The 25,230-nt window shown below is 38.0% G+C and overlaps 3 protein-coding genes across 7 annotated transcripts in view; all 3 read right to left on the reverse strand.

Moving 5' to 3' along the window:
* Positions 1–246: 246 nt before the first annotated feature.
* On the reverse strand, positions 247–8,049 carry morf4l1 (mortality factor 4 like 1). Its single transcript, XM_042412963.1, has 12 exons — positions 7,914–8,049; positions 5,474–5,520; positions 5,312–5,379; positions 5,131–5,217; positions 4,810–4,887; positions 4,661–4,686; positions 3,963–4,054; positions 3,693–3,794; positions 3,494–3,582; positions 2,945–3,117; positions 802–886; positions 247–718 (listed from the first exon to the last, which is right to left on the reverse strand). Exons 1-12 carry the CDS (start codon positions 7,951–7,953, stop codon positions 634–636), a joined length of 972 nt encoding a protein of 323 aa, XP_042268897.1. The 5' UTR covers positions 7,954–8,049; the 3' UTR covers positions 247–633.
* Positions 8,050–11,146: 3,097 nt separating this feature from the next.
* On the reverse strand, positions 11,147–21,172 carry pias1b (protein inhibitor of activated STAT, 1b). The gene is made up of 14 exons (XM_042412535.1): positions 21,068–21,172; positions 18,387–18,819; positions 18,181–18,265; positions 17,893–17,940; positions 16,855–16,945; positions 16,611–16,745; positions 16,374–16,479; positions 15,515–15,588; positions 15,033–15,193; positions 14,417–14,550; positions 14,153–14,330; positions 13,908–14,047; positions 13,323–13,360; positions 11,147–13,207 (listed from the first exon to the last, which is right to left on the reverse strand). Exons 1-14 carry the CDS (start codon positions 21,089–21,091, stop codon positions 12,866–12,868), a joined length of 1,989 nt encoding a protein of 662 aa, XP_042268469.1. The 5' UTR covers positions 21,092–21,172; the 3' UTR covers positions 11,147–12,865.
* Positions 21,173–23,240: 2,068 nt separating this feature from the next.
* skor1b (SKI family transcriptional corepressor 1b) overlaps positions 23,241–25,230 on the reverse strand; it is a 48,594-nt gene continuing 46,604 nt past the window's right edge. For 3 of the 5 annotated variants that reach the window (XM_042410861.1, XM_042410862.1, XM_042410863.1), the window contains 2 exons: positions 24,643–24,717; positions 23,241–23,993 (listed from right to left, as the gene is read on the reverse strand). In XM_042410861.1, coding sequence (XP_042266795.1) covers positions 23,896–23,993; positions 24,643–24,717 — 173 coding nt within the window. In that variant the 3' untranslated portion in view covers positions 23,241–23,895. The remainder of the gene's footprint in view (positions 23,994–24,642; positions 24,718–25,230) is intronic. The other 2 variants (XM_042410865.1, XM_042410864.1) reach the window with 2 other exon arrangements.

A 25,230-nucleotide genomic window follows, 5' to 3' on the forward strand; every position in this document is an offset into this window, starting at 1 on the left:
TGAGATGTTGTTGCTATAGTGCGACATCACGTGGCTGAATGTCGCGTATTGCACCTTTAAAGCTAATCTGTGTTATTCAAAGATCTTTCAACTCTTGTGAAATCCATTCAGGTGCCTTTTCTATTAAGTATTCTCAACAACAGGAGTTTAGAGCATTAAAATTGGGAAACTCCAGTATGTTCAAGTTAGGACAACCTACAGCAGCCATGAACACAACCGTCATAAATCAGCTTCAAAACAAAGAGAGAGAATGAAAGACTTTTATTAGAAAATGACGACAGCCAACAAGACAAGTTTAGCCAGCATCTGAACCAAAAGGTAAACAAAAAATGAAATGATGAAATTCCTTTTCAAAAGATCTTGGTAAACACCGGGCAAAATGGATATCAAAGAAACTAAAAAGTGGTACTCAAAAACATACCAATACAGGAAGAAAGTACTCAACAGCTTTCCACATGAAAGAAAATGAATTTGTCCGAGATTAGTGTGACATCTTGCTCTGATTCTTCCTTGATAATCGACAGATCTCGCACAATCCGTTCTCTGAAGGCTTTTCGTGAAATCGCATCCTTCCAGCGGGTAAGAACGTCATCTCCGAACTCGCAAAGGCTTCAGATCCTGAAATAAAAAACCTTAAACTGCCTTGCGGTGGTATTCTGGCGGGGCAACTTCATAGTCACTTGCATTGAAGAGCGACGCAGAGTTCTTTACAAGATACCTGGAAGGGAGCAACATTTGACTTATTTCTGCTGCAGATCAGATAATATGAGCCTTATTAAAAAAAGATTTGTGAATACTCACTTGAGGAAGTCTTGTAGATAACTGAGCAGCAGCGCAAGGCTCTTCTCATCCAGGGGAGTGTATGCCAGCATGGCTCCGATTCTCACTTTCAAAGCAAAAGAGAAGCAGAATTTTACACACCACATGACCTCTGACCTCGTCTTCATTTATAATAGCGCTACAAGTGCTTCAATATTTCTGCTTTATAGATCCCCAGAAGGAGATAATTCAAGTGTTTCAGCTGCACAGAGTACAGGTCAGAAGTATCTGAAGACGAATACAGACCTGTACAAGAGGTAGTTACGAGCAACAGAGTCTATTCTTGTTCCTACTGATGTGCAGTTCTACTTGATGAAGAGTATTCAGTTTTTTCATGTACAAGAGGATAATAGAGAGGAAGGTCAGGAAGCTTTTATGATGGCTTGAATTGTGCACAATTAATAGATTTTTCTTTTTTTAAGTTACTACAAGGAACTTTTATCTGGTTATGAAACAGTCTCATGATGCCTCTATATGACCTACATAAGCAAATGAGACCATCAGCGAGAAGATTGACTTTTTTCTACATAGTTATTCTAAATGCCTGCCATCAGGTCAGATTTATGGCACGCAGACCAGAAGAGTCGATGTTTACATTACATGTAGCACTGTAGCATGAAGGAGTACAATGATGTTATTAGGATGAGGGGAGGACATTTCTCTTTGTTTGATAACGTTAAAAGTTAGACTTGTTGTCAGCTTCCCGACTCATTTTAAAAAAGAGAAAGAGAGAGAGAAAGCAGCGGTGGTCGATTGAGCTAGAGAGTGAATGAAAGGAGAGAGAGTGGTCGTGTAGCTAGGGATGGGCATTTGAAAAATTGTCCTTAATCGATCATTGGGAAAATTAACGATCAATTATCGATTAATCTTTTTTTTATATGTACTAAAAATGCCTATGGCAGAAAATACTAAAAAAAGCCTGTTTTTCCTCAATGAAATCTTTATTCCAAGAAGAAATTATAGACCAGCACCAGTCCTCTTATACAAGGCAGTTAAGCTGTTAAACAGAAAACAAAACAGCCTACTGACTCTTGTTGAGGAAGATGAGCATGTTAACGTGCTCAGGAGTGAGACGTGAACGCAGCCTGGTGACAGTTAATTAGTCTAGCAGCTGAAAACACCCGCTCCGAAGGGACCGATGTTGCGGGGATGCAGAGGTATTGCCCGCTGTGCATCGCAGCTCCTCCGTGCTAACACTGAGGTGATGGTAGGTTGAGAGGAGGAGGAGGATTCATTAACCAGTGTCGGGTGTATGTTGTTCGAGTGGTACATCATTGGGGTCGTTGTTGTGTGGTAGGTAACGATATACACGTCATTGCAATGTTTACAATGAGCTTCGTTGTTTTTTAGCTCGAAATGGTCCCACACCAAACTTCGCCTTGCTCTCTTCATGTTTACTTTCGTCTAATCTCTACGGCAGCCCGCCAGCAACTGAGTGTTCATTTTCTCTCTTGAATTTAAATTGCGCCCCTGGCTGGTTGTTAAAAATAAGTAGCGTCTTTCTTTCACTCGCTTCCAAAACAAATGCACGCACTAGCCAAGATCTTTACGACACGAGGCATTGGTGCTCATGGGAAATGCAGTCTTCATTCCAGGAAAACACTACTGCTTTTGTCCACAGGGCTGCTAAAATCAACATAAAATGAAAGTTCCTTGTAGTATTATGTAGTGGTATTAATGTATTTGTCAAAAAATATAACTCTTCCCATCCATAAGTAGAGGCCCTTATATAAACAGATAATGAATGACGATAGAGTAAAACACAGTTGTAATAACATAAAATATGTCTTGAGAGGAGAATTTATAATTATTGACAAATACTGTACATTAATAACTTGTCCTTATATCTGTTGCTATAAAACATTTATTAAATGGGTATTCAGTGATTATAAATGCAAAATAGAGGGACTTAAAGTAAAGTGTGCAATATTGTCATACAGAATGTTTCACTAGTTTGCACCTTTAATTCTACCTTATAAATTTGATTTGTTTTTTGCTTTGTTGCTTCATATCTGTCTCTTCCTTTCTGTCCTCTCTCTGAAGCTACTGATGTTTAAGTCCTTTAAAGCTTCTCTGCTTGATAATAAATTATACAATTGTATGATGTTGTTGTGAGTGTTTTTACCAAAGAGTCTTAGTAGGTGAGGAGCGCCGTAGATCTGAGACATAGACGTGTCAGGGTGGTTGGCCAGGATGTCTGCATACTGCGGCCTCTCAAATTTATAGAGAAGTTGTGTCCCCAGCATGACGTTGAAATATTCGCGGATACCAGCAACAACCTCGTTCACAGCAAACTCCCTGAGCAGTGACAAAGAAAACACCTCAATGGCAAACAGAGCCTGGAAAAACAGTTCCACCTGAATATAGACATTGTATGTTATCCATTTGTTGTTTTTATATGCATTTATCTATTTTTTTTTACCCACTTGCTTTCACATAATAGAGACATATTTATGTTTAATTATCTTTGTTTGGCTTGTTGTCCTTGTGTATCTTTCTGAAGATTGTTGTATGTAAGCACATTGTGAGCCACTAGAAACAAGAGTCAAATTCCTGCGTAAACATATTTAGCCAATAAAGCTGATTCTGACTCTGAAATACATATTTATAACTAGCAAATCAAGTTATCGTCAACAACAGGCTACTGAGTATGAAAAAAACATATGTTTCTTACTTGCTGTCAGAGTTTCCTCTTGATTTTTTGTAGTTTGCATAATCTTCAAGGACTGTATCAACGTTCTTTTTGGCAGGTAGGTGGAACAGCTGAAGATGGAGAATAAAACACACATTGAAATGTTGTAGCATAAATCCATCCAACAAAAGAATAAAATAATTCTTTTTGGTGATGTAAAAGGTTAAATTAATCCACTAACCTGTTTTTGCCGTGTAATCAGGTCCCAGTCATCCACAAGCCATGGTTTCAGCTCCTCAGGGATTTTTACTTTAACCTCCACTCGATTTATGAAGGTCTCCTCCTGCGCAGACAGGAACAGATTTAAGAATTAAGCCACTGGATGCTCAGACACACTATTTAACTTACTCCATTATTTTCAGCACAACTCAATATTATTCATTATTAATGGGCAAATCAAAGACCCACCTATCATTAGTTAAAAAGAAACTTTTAGGATTTATGGACTCACACTTTCGACAGTTGGATCAACACGAGCCCTCTTCTTTCGTGGAGGGTGGGTTGGGTCTCCTCCTGAACTAGTCCCTTCTCCTGCACCAGGAGCTGGACAGACAGAAACACACTCAACTGTCATTTAAGTCATATCAGAATTAAAAAGACAAAACTGATAACCAACAGTGAGTCAAAAAGGTTTTGTTACAGTTCATGTACTTAAAAAGTGTTTATTACATTAAAGGCAAAGTCCACCGATTTCACACAGGTCCTGAGGAGAACTACTGTACATGTGAAAAAAGTTGTATAAAGCCTTTTATGGCTCCAGAGGGAGTCTTATAAACTTCCTCACGGTTGGAGCTGAGGAAGGGGGGGCGGGGGGGGGGGGTTAAAAAAACAAAGTGAGGTTACCAGCCCTCTGTAGCCCACTCCTCATCTCAGCTTAAGTCTAGTGGCTCAAGGCTACATTAGCCGCTACTAGCATAACAAACCCAAATCTGTACAGTCAATCGAATCAAGTTGCATTGTGAGTAATGTAGGCACGAGGAAGAAGAATGCATGGAATTAAAAAAAAAAGAAAAAAAAAAAGATATCTCTGGTTCTGTTGAATCGATTTTGATCCCTTTCATCTTTAACTGTCTACTGTGAGTACGACAATGTTACAGGACAGCAATGTTAAATCAGTGGGGTACTCTTAAATACACAGCATATACTTACTCTTCTGTTTGTTCTTTTTGGTTTTCCTACAAGAGAAAATAAAAGAATTTACAGGTGTTAAAAACAGCAAACAAGTTCAACACCTCTGAAACTATCTGACAGGAAACATCACAGCAGGTGACATGTAGAGAAAAACAACTTGCACTCACACATCATTTTTCTGCGATGCAGCAGGTATCTTCTTATTCGGCGCAGCACCCCTCATTCTTCCTTCTACATAATGGTCTCTGAAATAGGAAAAGATGCACCAATAGAGTAAGTTCAGTTGCTTTGATAATTTAGGAATATATAATTAATATTAAAAGACAGTCAATCTGTTCTGAGAGTGAACTTTGTCTGCACTTTAACTAATGACTCTTTTGTTTGTCTTTCTTTGCCTCTTGTATGGATGCTGGTCACTGAATTCATGGTGGCATTTGTGAACAATTTTGTCTGCAAAAACTGACATAAAGAAGAGAAAATGTACTCACTGATTGGCCCTCTGAAGCTCTTTCTGTTTCTGCAGATTACTGTCCACATACTTAAGCACTCGGCTTTCAGGAACCCATTCGTCCCAACTGGAAGATAAAACACGGAGAAAGGAATCAGAGATTTGTGTAATCTTTACTGTACAAACCTTAAATAAAAACAAATAAATAAACCAAAACTTACTTTTTATTCCACCCACTATAATGAATGAAGTATTTGATTTGTTTGTCCTTGATGTTTATCTTAACACACTGCAAAGAGACACAATTCATTGTTAAAACACGTTTATATGAGCGACAGAGGAGGATCACATGATCAAAGAGACAGGCTAACTAGTCAGCCTACCTTAGCTTCGTAGAGCAATGGCCCATGAAAACACAGCACTCTTTCACCTGAACAGAGTGTTGATCAATTAAAAAGGTCAGCATTAGAGCAGTCCAAGTACAACAAAAATCAAACTGTGAAGCCAAATAAACTTTTATGTCTTGGACTCTGACAGAATAGGAACAATTTACATGAATAAAACACCTTGAATTTACATTCTTGAACATCCTGCATATCACAATCTCTCTCAAACATCCAAGAACAATTAAGCTCTGGTCTTTTTTAGCCTATATATAATAAGAATTACAGTACTGTGCAGAAGTTTTAGGCACTTTAAATGTAGAGATTCTTATCCATGAAGTAATATTATCAGGGAGGCATCTGAGCAGTCCCAAATTTATTCTGCCGCATGACAACGACTCCACCCAAACATCCAGCTAGAGTCATGAAGTACCATCTTCAGCCACAGGAAGAACAGGAGTCCTGCAAAAGATGGTTTGGCCCCCATAGAGCCCTGATTTCAACACCATGGAGTCAGTCTGGGGTTACACGAAGCGACAGAAGTAATTGAGATGCCTGGTTCTTCAAGTTCTCCAAGATGCAGGAATAACCGACCTGCAAAGAACCTTTAAAAACTGTGTGCAGGTGTAATAAGGAGAACTGCTCCTATTTTAAAGGCAAAGGGGTCACATCAAACATTGATTTGATTTAGGTTTCTTCTGTTTACTGAACTTTGTATGAAGTGAATTGATAAATAAAAGTTATTCATGACATTATTTTTATTTATCCTCACTTTATTTTTAGTGGCTAAAACTTTTGCACAGTACAGTACTTCACAGGTTTGTGATGAGACCTTACAGCACTTAACATGAAATTAAATTAATGATGTTAAAAAAACAAACAAAAAAAAAACACACTGTAATAACTGAACTCTTCTTCCACCACTGTTAACTAAAAAAAACTTAGAGATTATCTAGTATATCATTTTTTCATAATTCACTTGGTGCCAACTTCTGTTTGTTCAAACATTTTAACATATTTTTAGGTGAAATCTGAGAAAAGTTGATTTGGTCACATCTCAGAGGCCCACTGACTTACATTCAATAAACAATGTACTTTTATATACAACTGGAAACAATATATATAACAGATATAACAGTAAGGCAGCTAACAATTAGCTGAGGGAGAACAGAGAGGAGGGCGGTGACGTCAGTAAGGAGCCGGCGCTGAAGTTAGCTTCTGATTAATGGTTAAGGGAAAAAATAAGGAAAAAGTTAAGGGAAACATGAATAATGATATTTAGCTGCTGATTCTCTTGTGAAAAAGTGTTAGACATCGTAGCAAAAGCCTTAATGCTGTATAAACCCACTTTCAGATTTGTGAAACCTATATTTAGCTTATGAAAACTGAAAATGGTGATTTCACTTCTTTTTTCACCCATCCAGATCACATTTGACCAGGTCCAGATCAAAAACCACTATACTTAAGACTTGTCAAATCTGGATTAGATTACCAAGAAGACTCTAGAGACTCATTAAAACACAGTTTCATATTTATGTAACCTTTATTCTATTTGTGAAAAATTAAAAAAAAAAATCTGCATTTCATTGGTTATGGCCATGTAGAGCTCCTCTTTTTCACTTAAAAACAAAGGTGGAAAAGTTATTTTTTACCTTATGAAATACTCACTCCTATTCTTTTAAATAAAAAATGGTCTGGTCTATTTGAGGAAAGGTGAGTAAGCAACGATTGCTTCCTCAAACAGACCAGAAATATCAATGAATTCGCCCTTTTTCAGTTTTCACAAATAGAATAAAGGTTTTACAAATCTGGAACTGTGTTTTAATGAGTCTCTGTAGTCTTCTTGTTAATCTACTCCAGATTTGACAGGTCCAAGTATAGCGGCTTTTGATCTGGACCTGGTCTAATGTGGTCTGAATGAAAAGAGAAAGTGAAATCATCCTTTGTCAGTTTTCATAAGCAAAATAAAACGTGTCGGAAATCTGAAAGTGAGTTTAACTAGAGTTAAGGCTTTTGCTACGATGACTGACACTGTCTTATGGATGTAAGTGTTGTAAAAAAAAAACAACAACGGAGAACCAGTCGCTATATAGCATTATTTCAGATTCCCTTAAATTTTCCCTTAACAACGAATTGGAAGCTAACTTCAGCGTCTATCGATGCATGAATGAAGCTAACATCACTGAGGTTTAAATCATGAACTTTGAGTGTGTGTTATTACCAATCTTACGCTATACTGTCAAGAAACACCGGAATGCATAACTAATGTAGCGAATAAAGAGGATGAAGACTTGTTCTGTGTTCATAACAACAACAATGAAAGCTAACAGTTAGCATGTCGGCGGCTACAACAGCGAGCTAACACTGTGCACCTTTCCGGCGGCTACAGCACTGACCGCCTCCTCAGAAGTGTCACACCAGAAAACACACCGCTTGTTACCTTCTTGAAATTTAGGTTTCGGGTCCTGTTTCGGCGCCATTCACGGATTAAACTATCAAAATATGGGAAAAATCGCCAGCTCCCATTCCAGTCTGAAACGGCGCCGCTCTCTAAAAACGTCATGACCGACGCGGTGACGTATTAATACCGGGACAAAGCATACGCCTGAAAATGTGCTGCAAATATGTGAAATAACATGAATATTTTGGACATATTTCCCCGTTACCTTCTATATTGAATCCAAACAGTGTTTTCTGCACAACGTTCTCAACTCGTAGCTCTTAATATAAATCGTGAAACCAGATTGATTCCACGTATTTTAGCTAATCTCTTTGAAATTGTGGCCATGAGTTCAATCACATGAAGAACCATCAAACATGTACTCAAGTATTATATTTATACTTATATACAGTATATTTGAAGCCTACTTAAAATGAATATTAATGTATTTTGATTTGAAGATACTTTCTACTTCTACACCACTACATTTAGAGGGACATATTTCTCTCCTTACTCAACTGTATTTATTTTACAGTTACTAACTAGTTAACTAGTTACTTGATAACTTTTTTCCAACCAAAAATCATTTTATAAATATAATGTATTTCTATGGATGAAATAATCCAGTAGTATATGATGTAGTTAAAATTAGGTTATTTCACTTTGTGACAAGTGAATTTTTCAATGCAAAACTAATGACATTAAAGATTTTCCCAGTTCTAATCCTGTACTCTCTGAACAAACCCATATAGGAAAATAGCATTTACAGATTAGTGTGCATTTTATCACGCGAAATAGCCTCAGACTCCTGGTTTGTCACATCACCATGCAGAGTAATCATCAGATCAAATAGTATCCACAAGCAAAGTGCAACAGATATTCAAGGCTGGCTTGTTGCACACAGGCGTTACTAAATACAATAACGATGGCTACATTTAGGGGTCAGTGATATGACAATATGTTAGTATTGCTACATACAATTATATATGTCTTGATAAAGAATTTAATCCATATTGCCTGCCCCCTATTCCATTTAGCTGTGCATGTCGCTCACTGAACACACCTGAATGTAATGGAGCCATCATTAATGTCATTAGTTACATCTGTGGGTTACCTGCTGTGGAAACACAAAATGTGTGCTGCATTTAAGAAGTCTATTCTGTAAAGTCTGTTGTGGAGCCTGGAGGGTGCTACTGGAATAATTATAGAATTTTACGGCATTTTATTATAATCAGTTAATAAATTGATTAATTAAAACTCTTATTTTAAATGAATTCATTAATTTGCAGTTAAATTATTACATTCAGAGTAAAATAATAATTATGAAAAGATCATTAAATTGGCCAATTAATGATTCCATTTCTTTGTGAAGTCTTTAAATGAAGAACTAATAATTGTATTTTAAAGTGGATTCACAAAATTAATTTGAAAATGCTTTAAGAATTGTACATTTTATTCTTATTTATGTCCTCACATACAGAGCAGCAGCAGGAGTTCTGATTTGCCAGCTGGCTCTCTGTAGTTCAGACTTTTTTCATTTCATTAACTGATGGGACTTTTATTAGAACATTAATTTTGACTTGTCATAGTAGGAAAATAACAGGTGCTACTAATAACATTAACAATGACTTTGTTCGATTCAAGTGTCCCAGTAAGTCATGACAGTGTCACAGTAACTCAGTGTGCACAAGACCAGGACCCTGAGACTGAAGCAGCTAAATGGAATTCAGCCATCATTAGGTTTATTATTTACACCTATGCTTTTCATGCTGTGACATGTCAAAATGTCTTCTATGAAAAAGGCCTATTATGATTTAACACTGCAGATCTATATAATTATTCTTGCAGCACACTCCAGGATCCAGATTGCATCTGTAAGGTCATTAACAACCTTCATCACTCTCATGAAGCCTTGACAGTGGAGAGTCTGAAGACGGGAAGTTAAAACTTGCTGCTGATTTTGCCATGATTGGCCTTAATTGTAGTAACCTAACCAAGGTTTAGCTGATATACAATAAGGAGAGTTCTCTGAAATCATTGATTGGGAACACTCACCAGATGCCAAAATGTTCACGTGTTGTTAAGTGTGCTGAAATGAATGAGTCTCATGGTGTCCACATGTGGCCCACCTCTGAGAGAAGAGTAGGTAATTAAGGTAGTACATTAAGCAGTGACTGAGATGGAGCTGCAATAGCTTTTTTTTTTTTTTTTTAAAAACCCAAATTATTTTCAATATCAATTAATCTGCCAATTGTTCTCTTGATTAATAATTTAGTCTACAATATGTCATAAAATTGTGAAAATGATTCACTATTCAATCACAATTTCCAAAGTCCAAAGTGAAATCCTCAAATGTTTTTTCACTGAGCAACAGATAGAGATACAAGTAACAATGATAAAGACAATAAATGAACAAAGAAACGCAGCAAATCCTCACATCTAAGAAGATATTCCCAGAGGATGGTTGGAGTTTCTGCTTAAAAAATTAAACAATCTATTATCAAAATAGTTGCCAATCAATTTTCTGTCAATCGACCAATCAATGATTCGAATACTTGTTGGAACTCCCCAGTTCTAATTCTGTATCCTTGTGTTAATTAAGTTACCTTTTGTTAAATGCTTAACATATATATATATATATATATATATATATATAGTATTTTTATATCAGGATCCAAGTCTTTTGTCTTCCTGTAAAACAGTTTCTAATAATAATTCAGATCGGTACTGATAATAAGTATCAATCCAAAACCTGTGCTCCTCTTTTCCACAAAATTAAAATCTCTTTTCGTTCCTCGTTGTTTGGAACTTTTTGAAATCATTTCTATGAAGGTAACATGAGGCCGGGGATTGCCTGCCGTGACTGAATGTATATATTATATCATATACCAGAAACAATGAACTTTTATAACACTGATGAAAAAACTGTATTTAATGAAGTGATGTGAACAGTCACATCACAGCTGATATCCAATCCAGTTTATCAGATTAGTGCATCCCTTTAATTAAATAAAAAAGCTTAAAAACAAACCTTATTTTGCACTGTTGATGAAGAATACAGGCAGTTAAAACAAGAGTCCTTAAACTATGGGCCCCCTTGTGGCTAAGAAGCCAACCTTTGACCTCAACAATGTCACCTTCCCTGTCATCTCTCCACTATCACTATCTAATGAAGGCATAAAATGCCCCCAAAAACATTAAAAGAAACTGTGCTTAGACCAACTACAAAGATACACTTTCTTATATCTGTTTAATTCTTACAAATATCAAACAGCACAGTAGACCTTGTAGCGGTTCAAAATGATCAAAGCCTCTACTGAGTTATTGACATCATCTGATAGTAAAACGGACAGAGAAACAGAAAATGTTACAATGCATGTCAAGCAACAATGACATCTTTAAATAGCATTAATTATATAATTACAAAAGAAATATCACATACAATGACAGCAATGCATATCCACGAATCAAACAAATGCTGAAAATATATATGATAATAAATAATCCTAATTGTAAGCACAAGTCAAGAAAAATAAAGGAAGGGGAGGCGTCCATAATTACTTCAATGGATTTTAACTTGTGGGCCAAAATGCATTGTGATTCACTCAAAGACTAAGCTATCACAGTCACCTTATAGGCTGTTGCAAATACACTAAACAACAAAAAGGCTACGTGTCCTGTGGCCTCACAAACGAACAGCATAGCACTCAAACAGGTGAGCTTTCAGGGAATTCGCAGAGACATGCAAAGCTGAAAACTACTCTTGAAGTGTTTACTGCAACTGAATGCTTCACCGCTCCACACAGCCTTTATGTGAAAAAAGCAAGTGCTAAAATCAAACATAAAGACATCTTGAAATGCCATCAATCCACTTGCTGAACCATTTTTATGCCTTTGATTTAAAACAATACTTCAAGTGGACCAGAAGCTAGCCTTGTCATCGAGTGGAGAAGTTGTTTGTTGATGTCGACTGGCCACTTCACTGTAGTTCAGTTAAGTGTAATATGCAAAATAAAGCAGGTGTACCTTAAGAGAAAAATACACAGTATTGTGTGTATTATGTAATGCTAATCTGTATAAAGGTCCAATTGTGTCATGTGACAACAGAAAGATGCTTCTTGGACCAGTGTCATTCATTCACGCACTGGAGGAGCCTGGTCCTACAATACTGACTTAGTTCCAATTTATATGCATTTTAAGTCAAGTCTGAACTGACATTTTGTTCATATTTGACTTGAGGGAAGAAGGCGAGGAGGAGGAGAGTGCAGCGTTATGACAACAGAAGGATCTAGCGTTTGCGATTCTAGTGGCAACAGTTCCTAGAGGCATAGGGAATGCTTCTTTAAAAAACAGCATACATCCAACATAACTTACATCATAAATAATTCCTTACAAATAATATGACCACAGCATGGATGTCTTACAGAAAAACCTACAGTGATGGCAAAAAAAATGGCCAGATCTTTCTGCTGTCAAAGCATTTTTGACAGTAATGATGCCATTTAGAAAATAAAGAAAGTGTTACACATCTTCCTGTTTTACTGTGACTTGCCTTTTGTACATCTATAACAATGCCCATTTTCTTTATGTTCTAAATATCATGTTCTATAAGGTGTCACCTCATTAGGGTTCTGTGCACATAACATTATACTGAAATAATGCCTTTGACATGGAATATCGAAACAAAACTGTAAAAACCAAGTACAAAAGGTACAATATAATCAAAGGACCACATGAAGAGGTGTGAAAAAGTCTTCAGTATTCACAGAAAAATATCAACTGAAGTAACTCACCGGACAAGAAGCGTCCTAAGTTTATGTACATATGATAAGTAAAATTGAAAATAGATTTTCCTCTCTGTACATAGCACTGTATTCTTTCATCTTCCTCTTCGTTATTTACAAAGAACTCCTGTTCTCGAGGTCTCCCTTGTTTTTAAGTTCTGTGTGAATCTAGTCAAGAGAGATAACGTCAGATATTCCATAAATGGCCGCCGCTGCTGCAGCTTCCACCGAGGACCGTGACAATCCTGAGATGGAGTGGCTGTCCCTGTCTCTGTCTCGCTCTCTGTCTTTGTCGCGGTCCCGCAGACTGCTGGAAGACACCAAACTGCTGGTGCTGCCACTGTTGCTGCCTCCGTTGGTGGCTGCCAGCGTGCTGCTCCCAGGGGTGCCTGGCTGCTCCCGCAACATCTGAGAGGAGCCGTAGGGCAGGAAACGGTTGAGGAGCAGGTCGTGGTCCTCTGAGGCTGAAGCCGACGCTGCTGCCGCAGCAGCCATCACCATGTTGTAATGCTAACAGGACGGAGAAGAGCGGCCGTTAGACAACAGCAGAGCTAAAACATAATGTAGAGTAGTATGATATTCCCTACTGGCACTGCCTTCAAGTTTAGAGTCAGAGTTAATGTACCTGATTGTCACCTTGGAGGAAGGAGAAGAAATTTAGATCTGTAAGAAAGTAAAGAAGATTCAGTCCATTTACTTAATTCATGGTATACACTCATATTTACAGATACACCTTGATTTAACAAGCAACAACTAGCTGTGTTTAAAGGATGTTTGGATTTATCAAGTCTGTCTTAATACAACATTAACAACATGTTTAAGGTGGTCACTCTAATCATTCCTCATTCCTGACATGACTACACAGTGACAAATATAGGACTTTATCTACAGACTAAGGTTAAGTCAAACATCAGCAACTACCAGAAGCAATTTGATACTAAGACAACTTAACTTTGGAAAGTCTTCTTTAGCCAATTCAGACTTTTGAAGCCTCGTATTTGCTTCAGATGAACGTTAGAATATATTTATTTGCCCAGAATGAGGACTAGATTCGTCCCTCACTTCTTACAGTGTAGTCTCACCAGAGACAGATCGCTTCACAGCCACAGGAGCCATGATTAGAGTGACGAATAACTCTTTCAACTAACAGACATAAATTGAATATTGTATAAGATTTGAGCCTATCCTCGCAGGTAAGTGACAGGCCTACCTGGCAGGTCACTAGTTGTGTGATAATAGTGGCGGTAGTCCTGGATAAGAGGTGGAGGTGGAGGAATGTAGCTGGTCTCCACAGGGGGCATGCTGGGAGCTCTGCTGACAGGTGAGGCCTGGCTGTGTAGGTTCAGTACTCTGAGAGGAGACAATGCCGCATCAGATTAGTGACAAAAGTAAGACGGCACAGAGATGCCCAAAATACATTTGTTTATGGTGATGTCACTTGGTTTGGAGACTTACCCCTTGTTTGGAGGTGGAGAGACAGGTGACAGTGAGGGACAGGCCCTTTTAGGAGGCGGCTCATCATCTAGCTCTTCATCTGAGGAGCTATCCAGTGTCAGGTCAATCACATCCACTTTCTTGCTGTTGTCATGAGATGATCCCCGTTTCTGCTCATTGGAATCTGTTCGAGATGAATCTACAAAGACACGGCAAACTCACACTGTGCACACAGATGACAACGAAGAGTACACTTAAAGAATCTGAAATCTGCGAGCTCCATACCGCTGTCTACACCGTAGTACGAAGCAGACACCTCCTGCACCTCTCTCTTTGACCTCATGGGCGACCAGCTTCCATCTTCTTTGAACTGGATTTCATCACAGTCAGAACAGCTATTCAAGATTTCCATGAACAACCTGTGATGAAAGCATGACAACTAAACAAAAATTGGCAACCATGCAACCACAATTACATCCATTCACATCCAAAAACAGCCCTGCGTTTAAAGTGCAAGTGCATTCCCTCCTCCAATTGAAAAAGGCCAGTACATTGACGCGGAGGACTCATCCGGCACGAAAGTTGAACTTGACTAAACTTTAACTACAACGTGACATCCTGACAAGGCACTGCGTTGGCCAATCAAATAGGTGCATGCACACATTTCTGGTTGACACATTTCTTACATCACAGCCAAAGTTGAGTCAGCTTCTTTTTGCTGGAGCGCTAATTATAATAAACATTCAATAATACATCCATTTAAACAACACTACGGATTTCAGCTTCAAGGCAAATGATAAAAAATATCTACTGTTTGTTTCACATCTTACATTCTGAAACCAAACCATCATAGGAATCAAACAGTAGCGCCGAGCGCTCGCTGATGCAGTGCTGTGCTCACCCGTCAATAATGAGATGCTCATACGGGGCCTTCTTGTCACAGACTGGACACACCCAGGTCGGCTTCTTCTCATTCATTTGGATATAAAGCGTAGCATCAAAGCACTGCAGGTGTGAGCATGTCATCGCTCGGCAAGCGATTGTCAGCCTCATCTTTCCCAGCTTTAGAACAAAACACAAAAAGAGACACAAAATACATGTCACGACCTCGGTACTGCATGAAATACCAATTTAATAACAGAGTATTGCAGGACAAAACAGCTCTTCTAATACAGTACACAAAGAAGCAACATGCCCTTCAACCTCTTCTTTCTTTTCTGATACTTTTTGTTTCTCTGCAACCTAAAAAAGTTACTGTGTAATCAGAATTGTTAATTAATATCTTGTTGGTCAACTATTACTATTATCCTGCAGCCTACTAGCTGTGCATCACATGACTTCACCATAACACCACTAAATTAAGCAGAAAAGTTGAGTATTTACAGGACACAGCAGAGACACTCGTAGACTGGTGGTGGCAATCTCACTCTCCGGATCAGCCGTCAGTTTCTCTTTGACTGTAAGAGAGGATACGCAAAGCACAAACAAATGATACAAGAATGTAGAGCGTAGTGAGTAATATGTTGTTTTGTTTCACAGGAAACCACAGACCGTCCCTCACAATAAACAGACTGCACTCATCTTTCATCTGTAATCCTTGGTGCAGAGAACTTCAGAGGGACAACAACCAGCCTGTTTTAAAAGGCCCAAAGAAACATTTCCAGTAACAACTGAGGAACTTAGGACCTTATTCAGTTCCCGAATAAGTTATGAATTAAGTTCCTCCCAGTGTGCTCAGACTATCTGGTGAAAAGGCAAAGGATCTGTTTTGTGTTACTAAAAGAAGGACGGTAACCTGATTTCATAGACATTTTCTACTCCCTTAAAGCCATAGTGGCGACGCATGCTCTCTGTTTTTAGTTGGGGTGGGAATCTTTGGTAATCTAACAATTCGGCTCAAAATTGATTCTCGATTTAAAACTGATCCTCAAATGAATAAATAGAGAGAGGGGCAACTATTTTAGGCTTACTCCAGCAAACTGTGTGCAAAACCATTCACTTGTACTGTACTGAACTGCAATATGAAACAAAACTGACAGGTATGTAAAAGGATCCTGTGTCTGACAAACACGAAAAAGAGGAAGCTGGTGAAAGCTTCCAGCTTTTTAATTTAGAAATGTTAACTGCTTTAATTTGGAAATCTTACCTGCGATCTGCAGGGGGGGAATCATAGAGGATAAGAATCATGATTCTTATGTGTATCGTACCTTACTTTATACAACAAAATAAAGTGGCGACTTACTCAGAGCTCTTGAGTGGTCAGGGTTCCTGATTCCTTTGGCCCGTAGTCTTTGCAACAACACTGCAGACGACTGCTGTCTTACCAAATAAACAGCCATGGAAAAACTCTGACAAAAGAAAAAAAGAAGTGAAAAAGTCAGGCAGATGTGATTTATATCCTCATCAAAGCTTTAGTTTAAATATACTATGACATTCATTTCATGAAGCTTTGCCAATATTCTCATCTGGATCTCCTCACCCTCCCAATTTCTGAAGTCCATGACACCACAATTGTGTTGGGGACTGTGGTGGACAGTCGGACAAGAGAGGTTATATTGATGGGGCGACTGGGCCTTTTTGGTTCAACTCCATTTTTGGTGGGAGGAAGATATCCCTGCAGACAACAACACATCAAACATCAGTGCCTTTGATTCTCACTAACTGGTGGAGTGATACACTGAATATACGACAACACAGACTAACGATGGACTGTTTAGACTCACCGGGAGATTACAGGGCTTTCCATTCACCTTCACACACAGATTGGGAGGGAAATGATCTTCCTGGGGACAGCTTGTCTCTGATAAACAAAATCTGGAAATGAAGAAAACAGGTTACATAGGTGAGAAGTTCAAATGTTGAGTGACAAATCTCAAAAGCAATTGTTTCTGTTAAGTTGCCACGCTCAAAAAAATAAGGTTGGCTTGCTTGCTTATTTTACCATTTCAGTTGTGTCAAGTACAGCCATCTCCATCTATGATATAGGAGAGCATTTCTTAATGGATGGCATTCATCCATACAGTGAATTTATATTTCAGCAACTATGAAAAAAGTCATTTTTATGTCATCAGGTATTCTTTTCCAGGTAAAAAAAAGAAAGATTGAAGTTGTTTAAGATTGTTTTACCTTAATTAAAAGATGTATTTACACTGACTTGCCTGTAAGACAAAATACAATTCTTTCTTTCCTTTCTAAGAAAAGAGTTGGAACTTAATTTAACACATTTTTAGGCATATTGGTGGAAATGCCACCAGTGCTTTGAACTAAGATTAATTAATAATTTATAAATATTGTATTTTGCTTGTTTTGTCCAGTTTAGTAAAACTCATCCACACACATAAACACTATTTTTTTTATTAACGACTTTTAACAATAGCTTACGTTCACTGTGGATAAAAACTTGGAGCGTGTGTATCCCAGAGATAAGTGTCCCCTGCATCCCTCATTCCACAACTTGTTCTCAGTAATTTATTGTGATTTCTATTTTTGTCATTTATCATTATTTATAATTGTAAGCTAATAAAAAATAGATAAAAGGTAAAACTTCGGGTGAAGGTTTTAACTTCTCACCACAGAGAAGTCTCAACAATCTGCAGATATGTTTCAACACTAAAGAAAATATAATATGACTGAGGAAACATTTCTGGGTACTTTCTGAGAGAGGGTAGACACAGATCCACTAATCTGCCACTAATCAGCAAACACACTTCCTGATTGAAAAAGAAACTTTTTATGTTCAGCAGAAAAGTTGTTGTACATACCTTAACTGAACTTGAACAGCAAAGTCACATTTGGTCCCAGATATGTCCCTAAAGAATTAAAAAAGAAGTCAGGTCAAGCTAGTCATGACAGTTCAACACACTATTTAACAACAAATTTGTTTACTCAGATTGATAACTGTGTCAAAAATAATAACTTGCTTCCTAATAATGTAAAGACAAAAGTTTGAATTTGTTTGCTAGTTTCGATACTTTAACAAGATATTTTCTGCCTCCCTTTTATCATTTTGACAGCGAAGACAAGAAGCACCAGAGAGCTTTGTCACTTACATGGAGCTGCTGATCTGTTGAACTTGTTGTGGTGTTAATGCGAAGGCATAACATGCTTCCTGGAACCGTTGATTGTTGTCTGAGGCTACAAAAAAGAAACCAGAAACAGAGCATAGCAGTCAAATGGGAACCCTACAGAAATCCCTGTATCCAAATCTGCGTCAATTCATAATGAACTTCTACAGAGCAGGAAGTGGTGGACTCACAGAGGCTGGTTGGCTTAATGAGCTCATCCAACATGTCGTAGAATGGCAATCTCTGGAGCTTGACATCAGGATGTACAGGGTGCAGGGCGGAGGGGAGGTGAGGCAGACTGAGCTCATGTTTAGGCCCAAGCAAAGAAACAGGCAGCAGAGGCGACGGGGACCCGTGGCTGTCAAATCCCAACTGTGCGAGGCCGGCGGGCAGGCTGGAGGCAGAATGAACCCCAGGCAGGGCTAGGTCCACTGGCGAAACCATTTTGGTTGGGAAGCGCCGTCTGTATAGCTCTTTGATCTTCATCTGCACTGCAGGACTACAACCAGCTTTGAGTAGGTGGAGAGCTTTGGTCAAAAGTTCGTGTTTGCGCCCGTGCTTATTCCGTCCTGCATATCCCAACAACACTTGGAGCTCTGAAACTCGAAGGCTCATAACCATTTGCTGGTGAAAGATAAAGAGTGAAATTACATCCTGGGAAAACACTTTTTTTTCTATGCTGATGATGATATTTAGACATTATTATCAACACGTCTAATTCATTTTTCATATCATTGAAAAAATATTAAAGGTATTTGGTTTGTAAATTGTCCACATCCCTGACATTTCCATTTTTGACATATGCTTGGAGCAGAAAGATTATTTTGTTGGCATTTTCTCTGCTGCACAAGTAGAACAATACAAACAGCAACAAGAACAAACACAGTCGCTCTGAGATGACTTTGGCAGACACAGCCCAACTAGAGACTGCAGATTTTTTTTAAACTAAATGCTTTTCAACTTTTTCAACGCTTTAATCCATAAATCTTCACAAGATGCTGTAAGTGATAATATAAAATGTGAACACAACATGATAAAGGTAATAAAAGTCTTCTAATATAATTCTATACACCAGAGGTTTATTCCTCAGACTGTGTCAGAGAAGTGTTAATTCAACTTTAGTTTGTTTGTTTAGTTTGTGATGTTGTATTACACTGTATTATACTACAAGGGGTTCTTCATATGTGGTTGTAGAGCTGCAACGATTAATCGATTGACAGAAAATTAATATACAGCTATTTTGATAATCTATTAATTATTTCAGTCATAGTTCAAGCAAAAATACCAAACATTCTCTGGTTCCAGCTTCTTAAACATATTTGCTGTTTTACTTTGACAAATACAACAATCAATTGAGTATTGCTAGATTGAGGACTGTTGGTTGGACAAAACAAGCCAATTAAATGTATCACTGTGAAATAATGAATGGTATTTGATTCACTATTTTTAGCAGTTCACAGACCAAACAATTAATTGAGAAATCATCAAACAAAGGGGCTTTTATTCTCAACAAATATAACACATCCTACAATATAATGCAGTCAAATAAGGTTACGACAATCAATTACCGCAGAATTGGATATACAACTTCAATCTGTGAATCAACTCGAGAAAAGGTTTTTTTTTTTATACAATCATTGCATTATATTATGTTGTAAAGTTGGTTGTGTTCTTATGTCCATCCTATAGATATATAGTAATCAACTGTTCCTACTTGTGAATAACTTATAACTCGTTTATTGATAGCAAAGCAAACAAAAACACTGAATGTTGGCATCAAAAGGCGATCTGCAATGAAGTCCATATGCATATACAATTGGCACAAATGACTATAGCTGATAATCAAAAGATCATCTGTGTTAATCAAAGAGCCCAGTTAGCACTCAACGCTGCAACAGGTAAAGCTACAAACATCCTGATGACACTTCTGGCCTATTGAGTAAAATGTGGTGGCACATACCACAAGATATAACTTGTATGTATATTTATTATTTACAGAGCAGCTGAACTCTTTGAGGCAAACGTGTTAAATGCATTTTCTGCTTTACAACCCGCATCTATGGTCCCTGTATAGCAATAATACAGCTCATGTATGATAGTCTACGATAGAAGAGGAGTGTCAACAACGCAGATATTCATTAGAGAAGGGAGCACACCATTAGAGAAAACGTTTAGCAGTCATATTGTGAGTGTTTCTCTGCCAATTGTTAAGTAAACACCAACAGCAATAAGATAAGTTAGTAGAATGTGGAAGCAGACAGCGTAGATTTAGCCTGAGCTAGCTAACAGCACCTGACTGTTGTTGGTGTAATTTGATTGGAACTACACTTAATGTTACATTACTTACTTTATCTCATGTTTGAACATTAATCGCCAAACTGAGTAACATTACAACTACCCACACTGTAGACAGTCACTATAATCCGTTATATAGTCAGAAATAACGCCACTTAATAGCTTATCGGCGCTGGTCTTCCAGGGAATAGACAGAGCCCGCTTTTCAAAAAAGATATCGCCGTCTGTCAGGTGAACTACTGACACTGTCAGTTGGCTCATACTAAAGAGACGTTAGGTTCAACACGCTGACATGAGTTTGTTTTTCATCTTTTCCTACAGGTGATATCCGGCCTTATCTGCAGGTGAACCGCAGAAACAGAAACGTCGGCAACAATAACAAAGCTAATGCTAGCGAGCTAGCCAGCCAGCTAACAGTTTGTCTGGGCTCCGCTGCTTTGCTTTTTTGTTATTATATGCTTTGATAACAACACTTCTCGGTGCTCTACTGTCAAGTAACAATGGTGCTACGATTTGCAATTCAAACCTGACTGTCTGAAGCGTCTATTTGTCAAGCTAATGTTAGGGCTCGCTTTACCTTCAGTTCCGCACTCTCCGCCATCTTGTTATATTAGGTGCGCAGGCGCAATAGCCATCCTCAAGGGACAGAGCAGATTCAGCAGGTGGCGCTGCTGCCATAGCCGGCAGGGGGAGCTGCTGTGTAAGTTTAGTGTAAGTTTAATGACATGAACAAAAGAAATGCAAAATGGATACAGAAATCTCATTTATGTTGGGTTTTTTAAAGAGAAAATTAAAAACAGGCTGTAAGCTTTTGTGTCCCACTTTCAGTTGATAATTCCATTTCATAGTCCTTGAAAAAAAACAACCAAGCATGGAGAAAGAAAAGCCCGAGGTTGCAGATTGCAACCAACTGAATACCGTTTGGTGCCAGTGTTTGGTTTGTCCGTTCTGGGCTACTGTAGAAACATGGAAGAGCAACATAGATGGCTCTGTAGAACATGGATGTATAAAGAGAACTGGATACAGGAAGAGCGCCGGGCTTTGAAGCCAATTTGACATAGCGGCCAAACCGTGTAATTACAACGTCACGTGATGCACACTGGCCCCAAAAGACTTTTTCCCATAGACTTACATTGTGAAAGAGATGTCTGTAAATCAGCGGATACATTTTTCTGAGCGTCACAACACCCGCGAAATGACTTGTCTCACTATCAGAATTAAGTCCGTTTGGTCCGATCACATTTCAAAAGCCTAGAAGAGCCGCATGATTGATTTGTTTTATCCCTATTCAAGTTAGCCAGAGGGCTAAACCGGAAGTAGCCGACTCGGCCAGCGAAAGTCACTAGTGCGCATGCTCTATGGGCCGCACAATGCGGAAGATCCGGGTACTTTCATACCGAGAAGTCGATTTATTTTTGGCTTCATGCGCCACTGAGCAACTTTCATAAGAATGAACGGGGGCCCGTCTCCGACGCTGTATCTAGTTCTCTTTATACATCCATGCTGTGGAAAAGGACCGGCTTCCTATGTAGATAGAAAGGGCTGATGATTTTAAGGTAACGAAAACACAACAGTTCTTATTTTCAGGTGATTATACACAAATTAAAACATACTTGTGAATATTATATTCCTTTTCTGCCTAGTCTGTTCCTCTAGATGCCACTAAATTCTACACACTGCACCTCCACTACAGTGGATAGCTCCCTGCTGCAGCAGCCAGCAGGAGGCGCTGCTGCAGCATAAAAACTACACACTGTGTACCTCGAACATCACAGAATCAGTCTGTTTATTAGTCAAGTATGCAAGCATGCGAAGAATGTGTTAGTGTTTGCTCCCACAAACGTAGCATAAAAGAATAATAATATAACACGAGGAAGGTAGTAATAATTATAATGAAATAAACAAAGTAGTGTTAACATTAAATGAATTAACAGAATGGAAATAGTTTTGAAATTGGATATATAACTTGAAATGAAATATTGGCCGTACAAAAGAAATAAGGACTGTGCTACAGACCAAGAAATGGTGACAAGTGCAAAAATTTAATGTGACGTGTGCAATAAATGTAACAGTGGAGGTTGAATGCAATGTACAATGTTAAGTCCAGTTTGATGAAATATATATAAAAGTGACCAGTGCAGGGATTAAGAGGGATGTGAGATGTTAAGTCCAGCTTGAACTGTATACTGTAGATATACCACTAAAATCACATTACATTACAGTTGTTTGGAGGATTTAGTTTCGCTCTCACAATAATAAAACCGACAGGTTAGGTAGGCTAAAGGCTAAAGATGTAGCTAAATCGGCTCTGCTTGTGGTGAACTACTTTCCACTCTTTCTAATATTCTGTTGTCTAAACAATTAATCTATTAATCAAACAAATATGCATTTAAGTAATCAACAATGAAAACTAGTTGCAGCTCTAATTTTTTAAAATCATGTTTTAGACCTTACAACCTTGATTATTGTGTTTTCAATGCTTCTTCTTCATGGCGCTAATCCAAAAGGTGCCTTTTAACCTCCAACATACAACAAGCAGTCCAACACACAAAGATGAAAGTTACACTCACATGAATTTAAATGCAGGGACCAAAGCTTTGCTTCTCGCTAAAGGACAAATGAGTGAAATTAAGATCAGCCCCACAAAAGCAACTGTTCTGAGGAAAACAATTAAATGAATGAAAGACTGTTGACCAAGCCTACATTGAGTGCAAGAATCCGCATTTCTTTTAATAAAATGATTTATTCATTAGCGATGAAAACAAATATTACATGAACAAATAGGCTACTCTTAATAGAATATGTGCTATACAAGATCGCGGGTGTACTAATTTAGCCTACTAACTTCTGTGTTTGTTAAATCTTCAAAAAACAAACAGGCATGTGTTTGACTGCTACAAATAATTATATTGTGGGCCTATTTCGATACTTTTTGTGGTTAATTCCATCACTCGTGTAAAGTGCATAATATCCAAAGTTATATAAGCTACTGGCCTGCAAAGAAGAACACAGCAAAAGTAGTAGGCTAATTCACAATACTGAGAGGATAAGGAGCAATGAATTGGCTAGTCAAAGCTGCTATTGACAACAGAAAACCGAAATAACAACCTCTAACTATTACAAGATACATACATTGTCATTGCACTTTGCCACAAATAATAAATATCATCAATGGTATCATTTCAGTAAAACAAACTTCACCGTAATGCAAGATGGTTAAATAAATGCTGACAGTAGAGATACACTTTTTTCTTTCTTTTTTTTTAAATAGGCTATTACAAGTAATTACAAGTGTCTATTTTCAGATGATTCCTCAAAGCGTCCCTGGAGGTTTTAGGGCCATCGGACAGAAGCTGTAGAAGTGTCCTTATGATCCTCAGCTACAGAAATATGAAGCAGTTTGATTCAGGGTGGCAGCAGAGGAGATTTGAAGGAGCAGGAGCCGGTGCAGTGGCGAGGAGTTAACATCTTACACGAAAAATGGTGCAAAGCGTCGTGAGCTTCTATGAAGAAGGAGATAAAACAATCAACAGTGTACGTGCATGTGTAGCGAAAATTATACACGATTCAAATGGTACATAACATAGCCTATAAAACAGTATAGGCGATATATTTGCATCAAGCGGTGTAATAAGGATCAATTGAGGCAAGGCCATGATAAAAAAAATGTGAAACAAGTTTGGATCCGCCTTTGGTTGCGTAAATATAATCAAAACATCATCAAGACTGTTGTTGCACTTGATTTTACATCAATTATCTTTTAACTTCTATCACTTTTTTTTGGTCCAACTCAGAAAAGCAAAGCAAACGGAAACCAATAATTAATTTATATTCGTGGAAATAAATGTAATGTTTCTTTGTCAATTGGTTCAATTTTGCGTATCAAAACAGTAAATGACACCCTCAGTCAAACCCACCATTCACCGTACACACACACACACACACACACACACACACACACACACACACACACACACACACACACACACACACACACATACCCACAGAGCATTATTTTGAGCAAAGGTTGTCATCAATCAAGTCGACCAATAAGCCGCAGTAAATCTGTAAATCCGCGGCAGAAATTGAAGGCATGTGGCAGCTCCGGTGCGTCCACTCTCTCCTTCTGCTTTATTACTTTATTTTTCTCACCTCTGACGATGTGAAGCTGCTGAACCATCTCCTCCCTGTAGGAAAGTTCCCTTTTCATTTGATCTTGAAAATTGTCTGAGGAACAAATGGCAGATAGAGATTTTAGTGAGCCAGTAACAACAAACAGAAACTCGATTTCATAATCAGAAACACGCTAATTTTGCCAGTTTGACAATAGTCTGTATAATATTATTAGTTATAAGTTTGTTGCTCTGATTTTAGACTTTAATATGAGCCCAATGTCAGCCTAAAAAATAAGGAAAAATATTCAGCATGTAATAAAGGATAAAGTGGGCTTCGATTGAAGAAGTCTTCTCAATGAAGTATTTTTAGTACTTTTAGGAGTTTGATTACATTCATAACACTTCATTTAATTTAACTGGTGGGTTCGCAGATCTGTCAGCCTCTAGAGGGCGATGTTTTAAAGATAAAGCGACAAACAAGGTGCAGACAGTCAAAGTGTGCAAATATTTACGTTTATGTTTTATAGTCGAGATTAGAAATTAGCATTTTAAGCATTTTTGAAAATAATTAAATGCAAATTATTTATACTTATTATAAAATTCAATCTCATTGCTGCGTTTCAGA

This window comes from Thunnus maccoyii, chromosome 5 (genome assembly GCF_910596095.1).
Source record: "Thunnus maccoyii chromosome 5, fThuMac1.1, whole genome shotgun sequence".
Classification (NCBI taxonomy): domain Eukaryota; kingdom Metazoa; phylum Chordata; class Actinopteri; order Scombriformes; family Scombridae; genus Thunnus; species Thunnus maccoyii.

Excerpts from the sequence above, each read along its gene's own strand:
- morf4l1 (XM_042412963.1), bottom strand. The coding sequence starts at position 7,953 with ATGGCGCCGAAACAGGACCCGAAACCTAAATTTCAAGAAG. Across the intron at positions 4,687-4,809 it reads GCATCGCAGAAAAATGATGT|GAAAACCAAAAAGAACAAAC; the intron begins GTGAGTGCAAGT and ends TTTCTCTTGTAG. Across the intron at positions 3,118-3,493 it reads AGAGGAAACTCTGACAGCAA|GGAGTTTGCTGTGAACGAGG; the intron begins GTAAGAAACATA and ends GTCACTGCTCAG.
- pias1b (XM_042412535.1), bottom strand. The coding sequence starts at position 21,091 with ATGGCGGAGAGTGCGGAACTGAAG. Across the intron at positions 16,480-16,610 it reads GGACTTCAGAAATTGGGAGG|AGTTTTTCCATGGCTGTTTA; the intron begins GTGAGGAGATCC and ends TTCTTTTGTCAG. Across the intron at positions 14,048-14,152 it reads TCTCCACCTCCAAACAAGGG|AGTACTGAACCTACACAGCC; the intron begins GTAAGTCTCCAA and ends GTCTCCTCTCAG.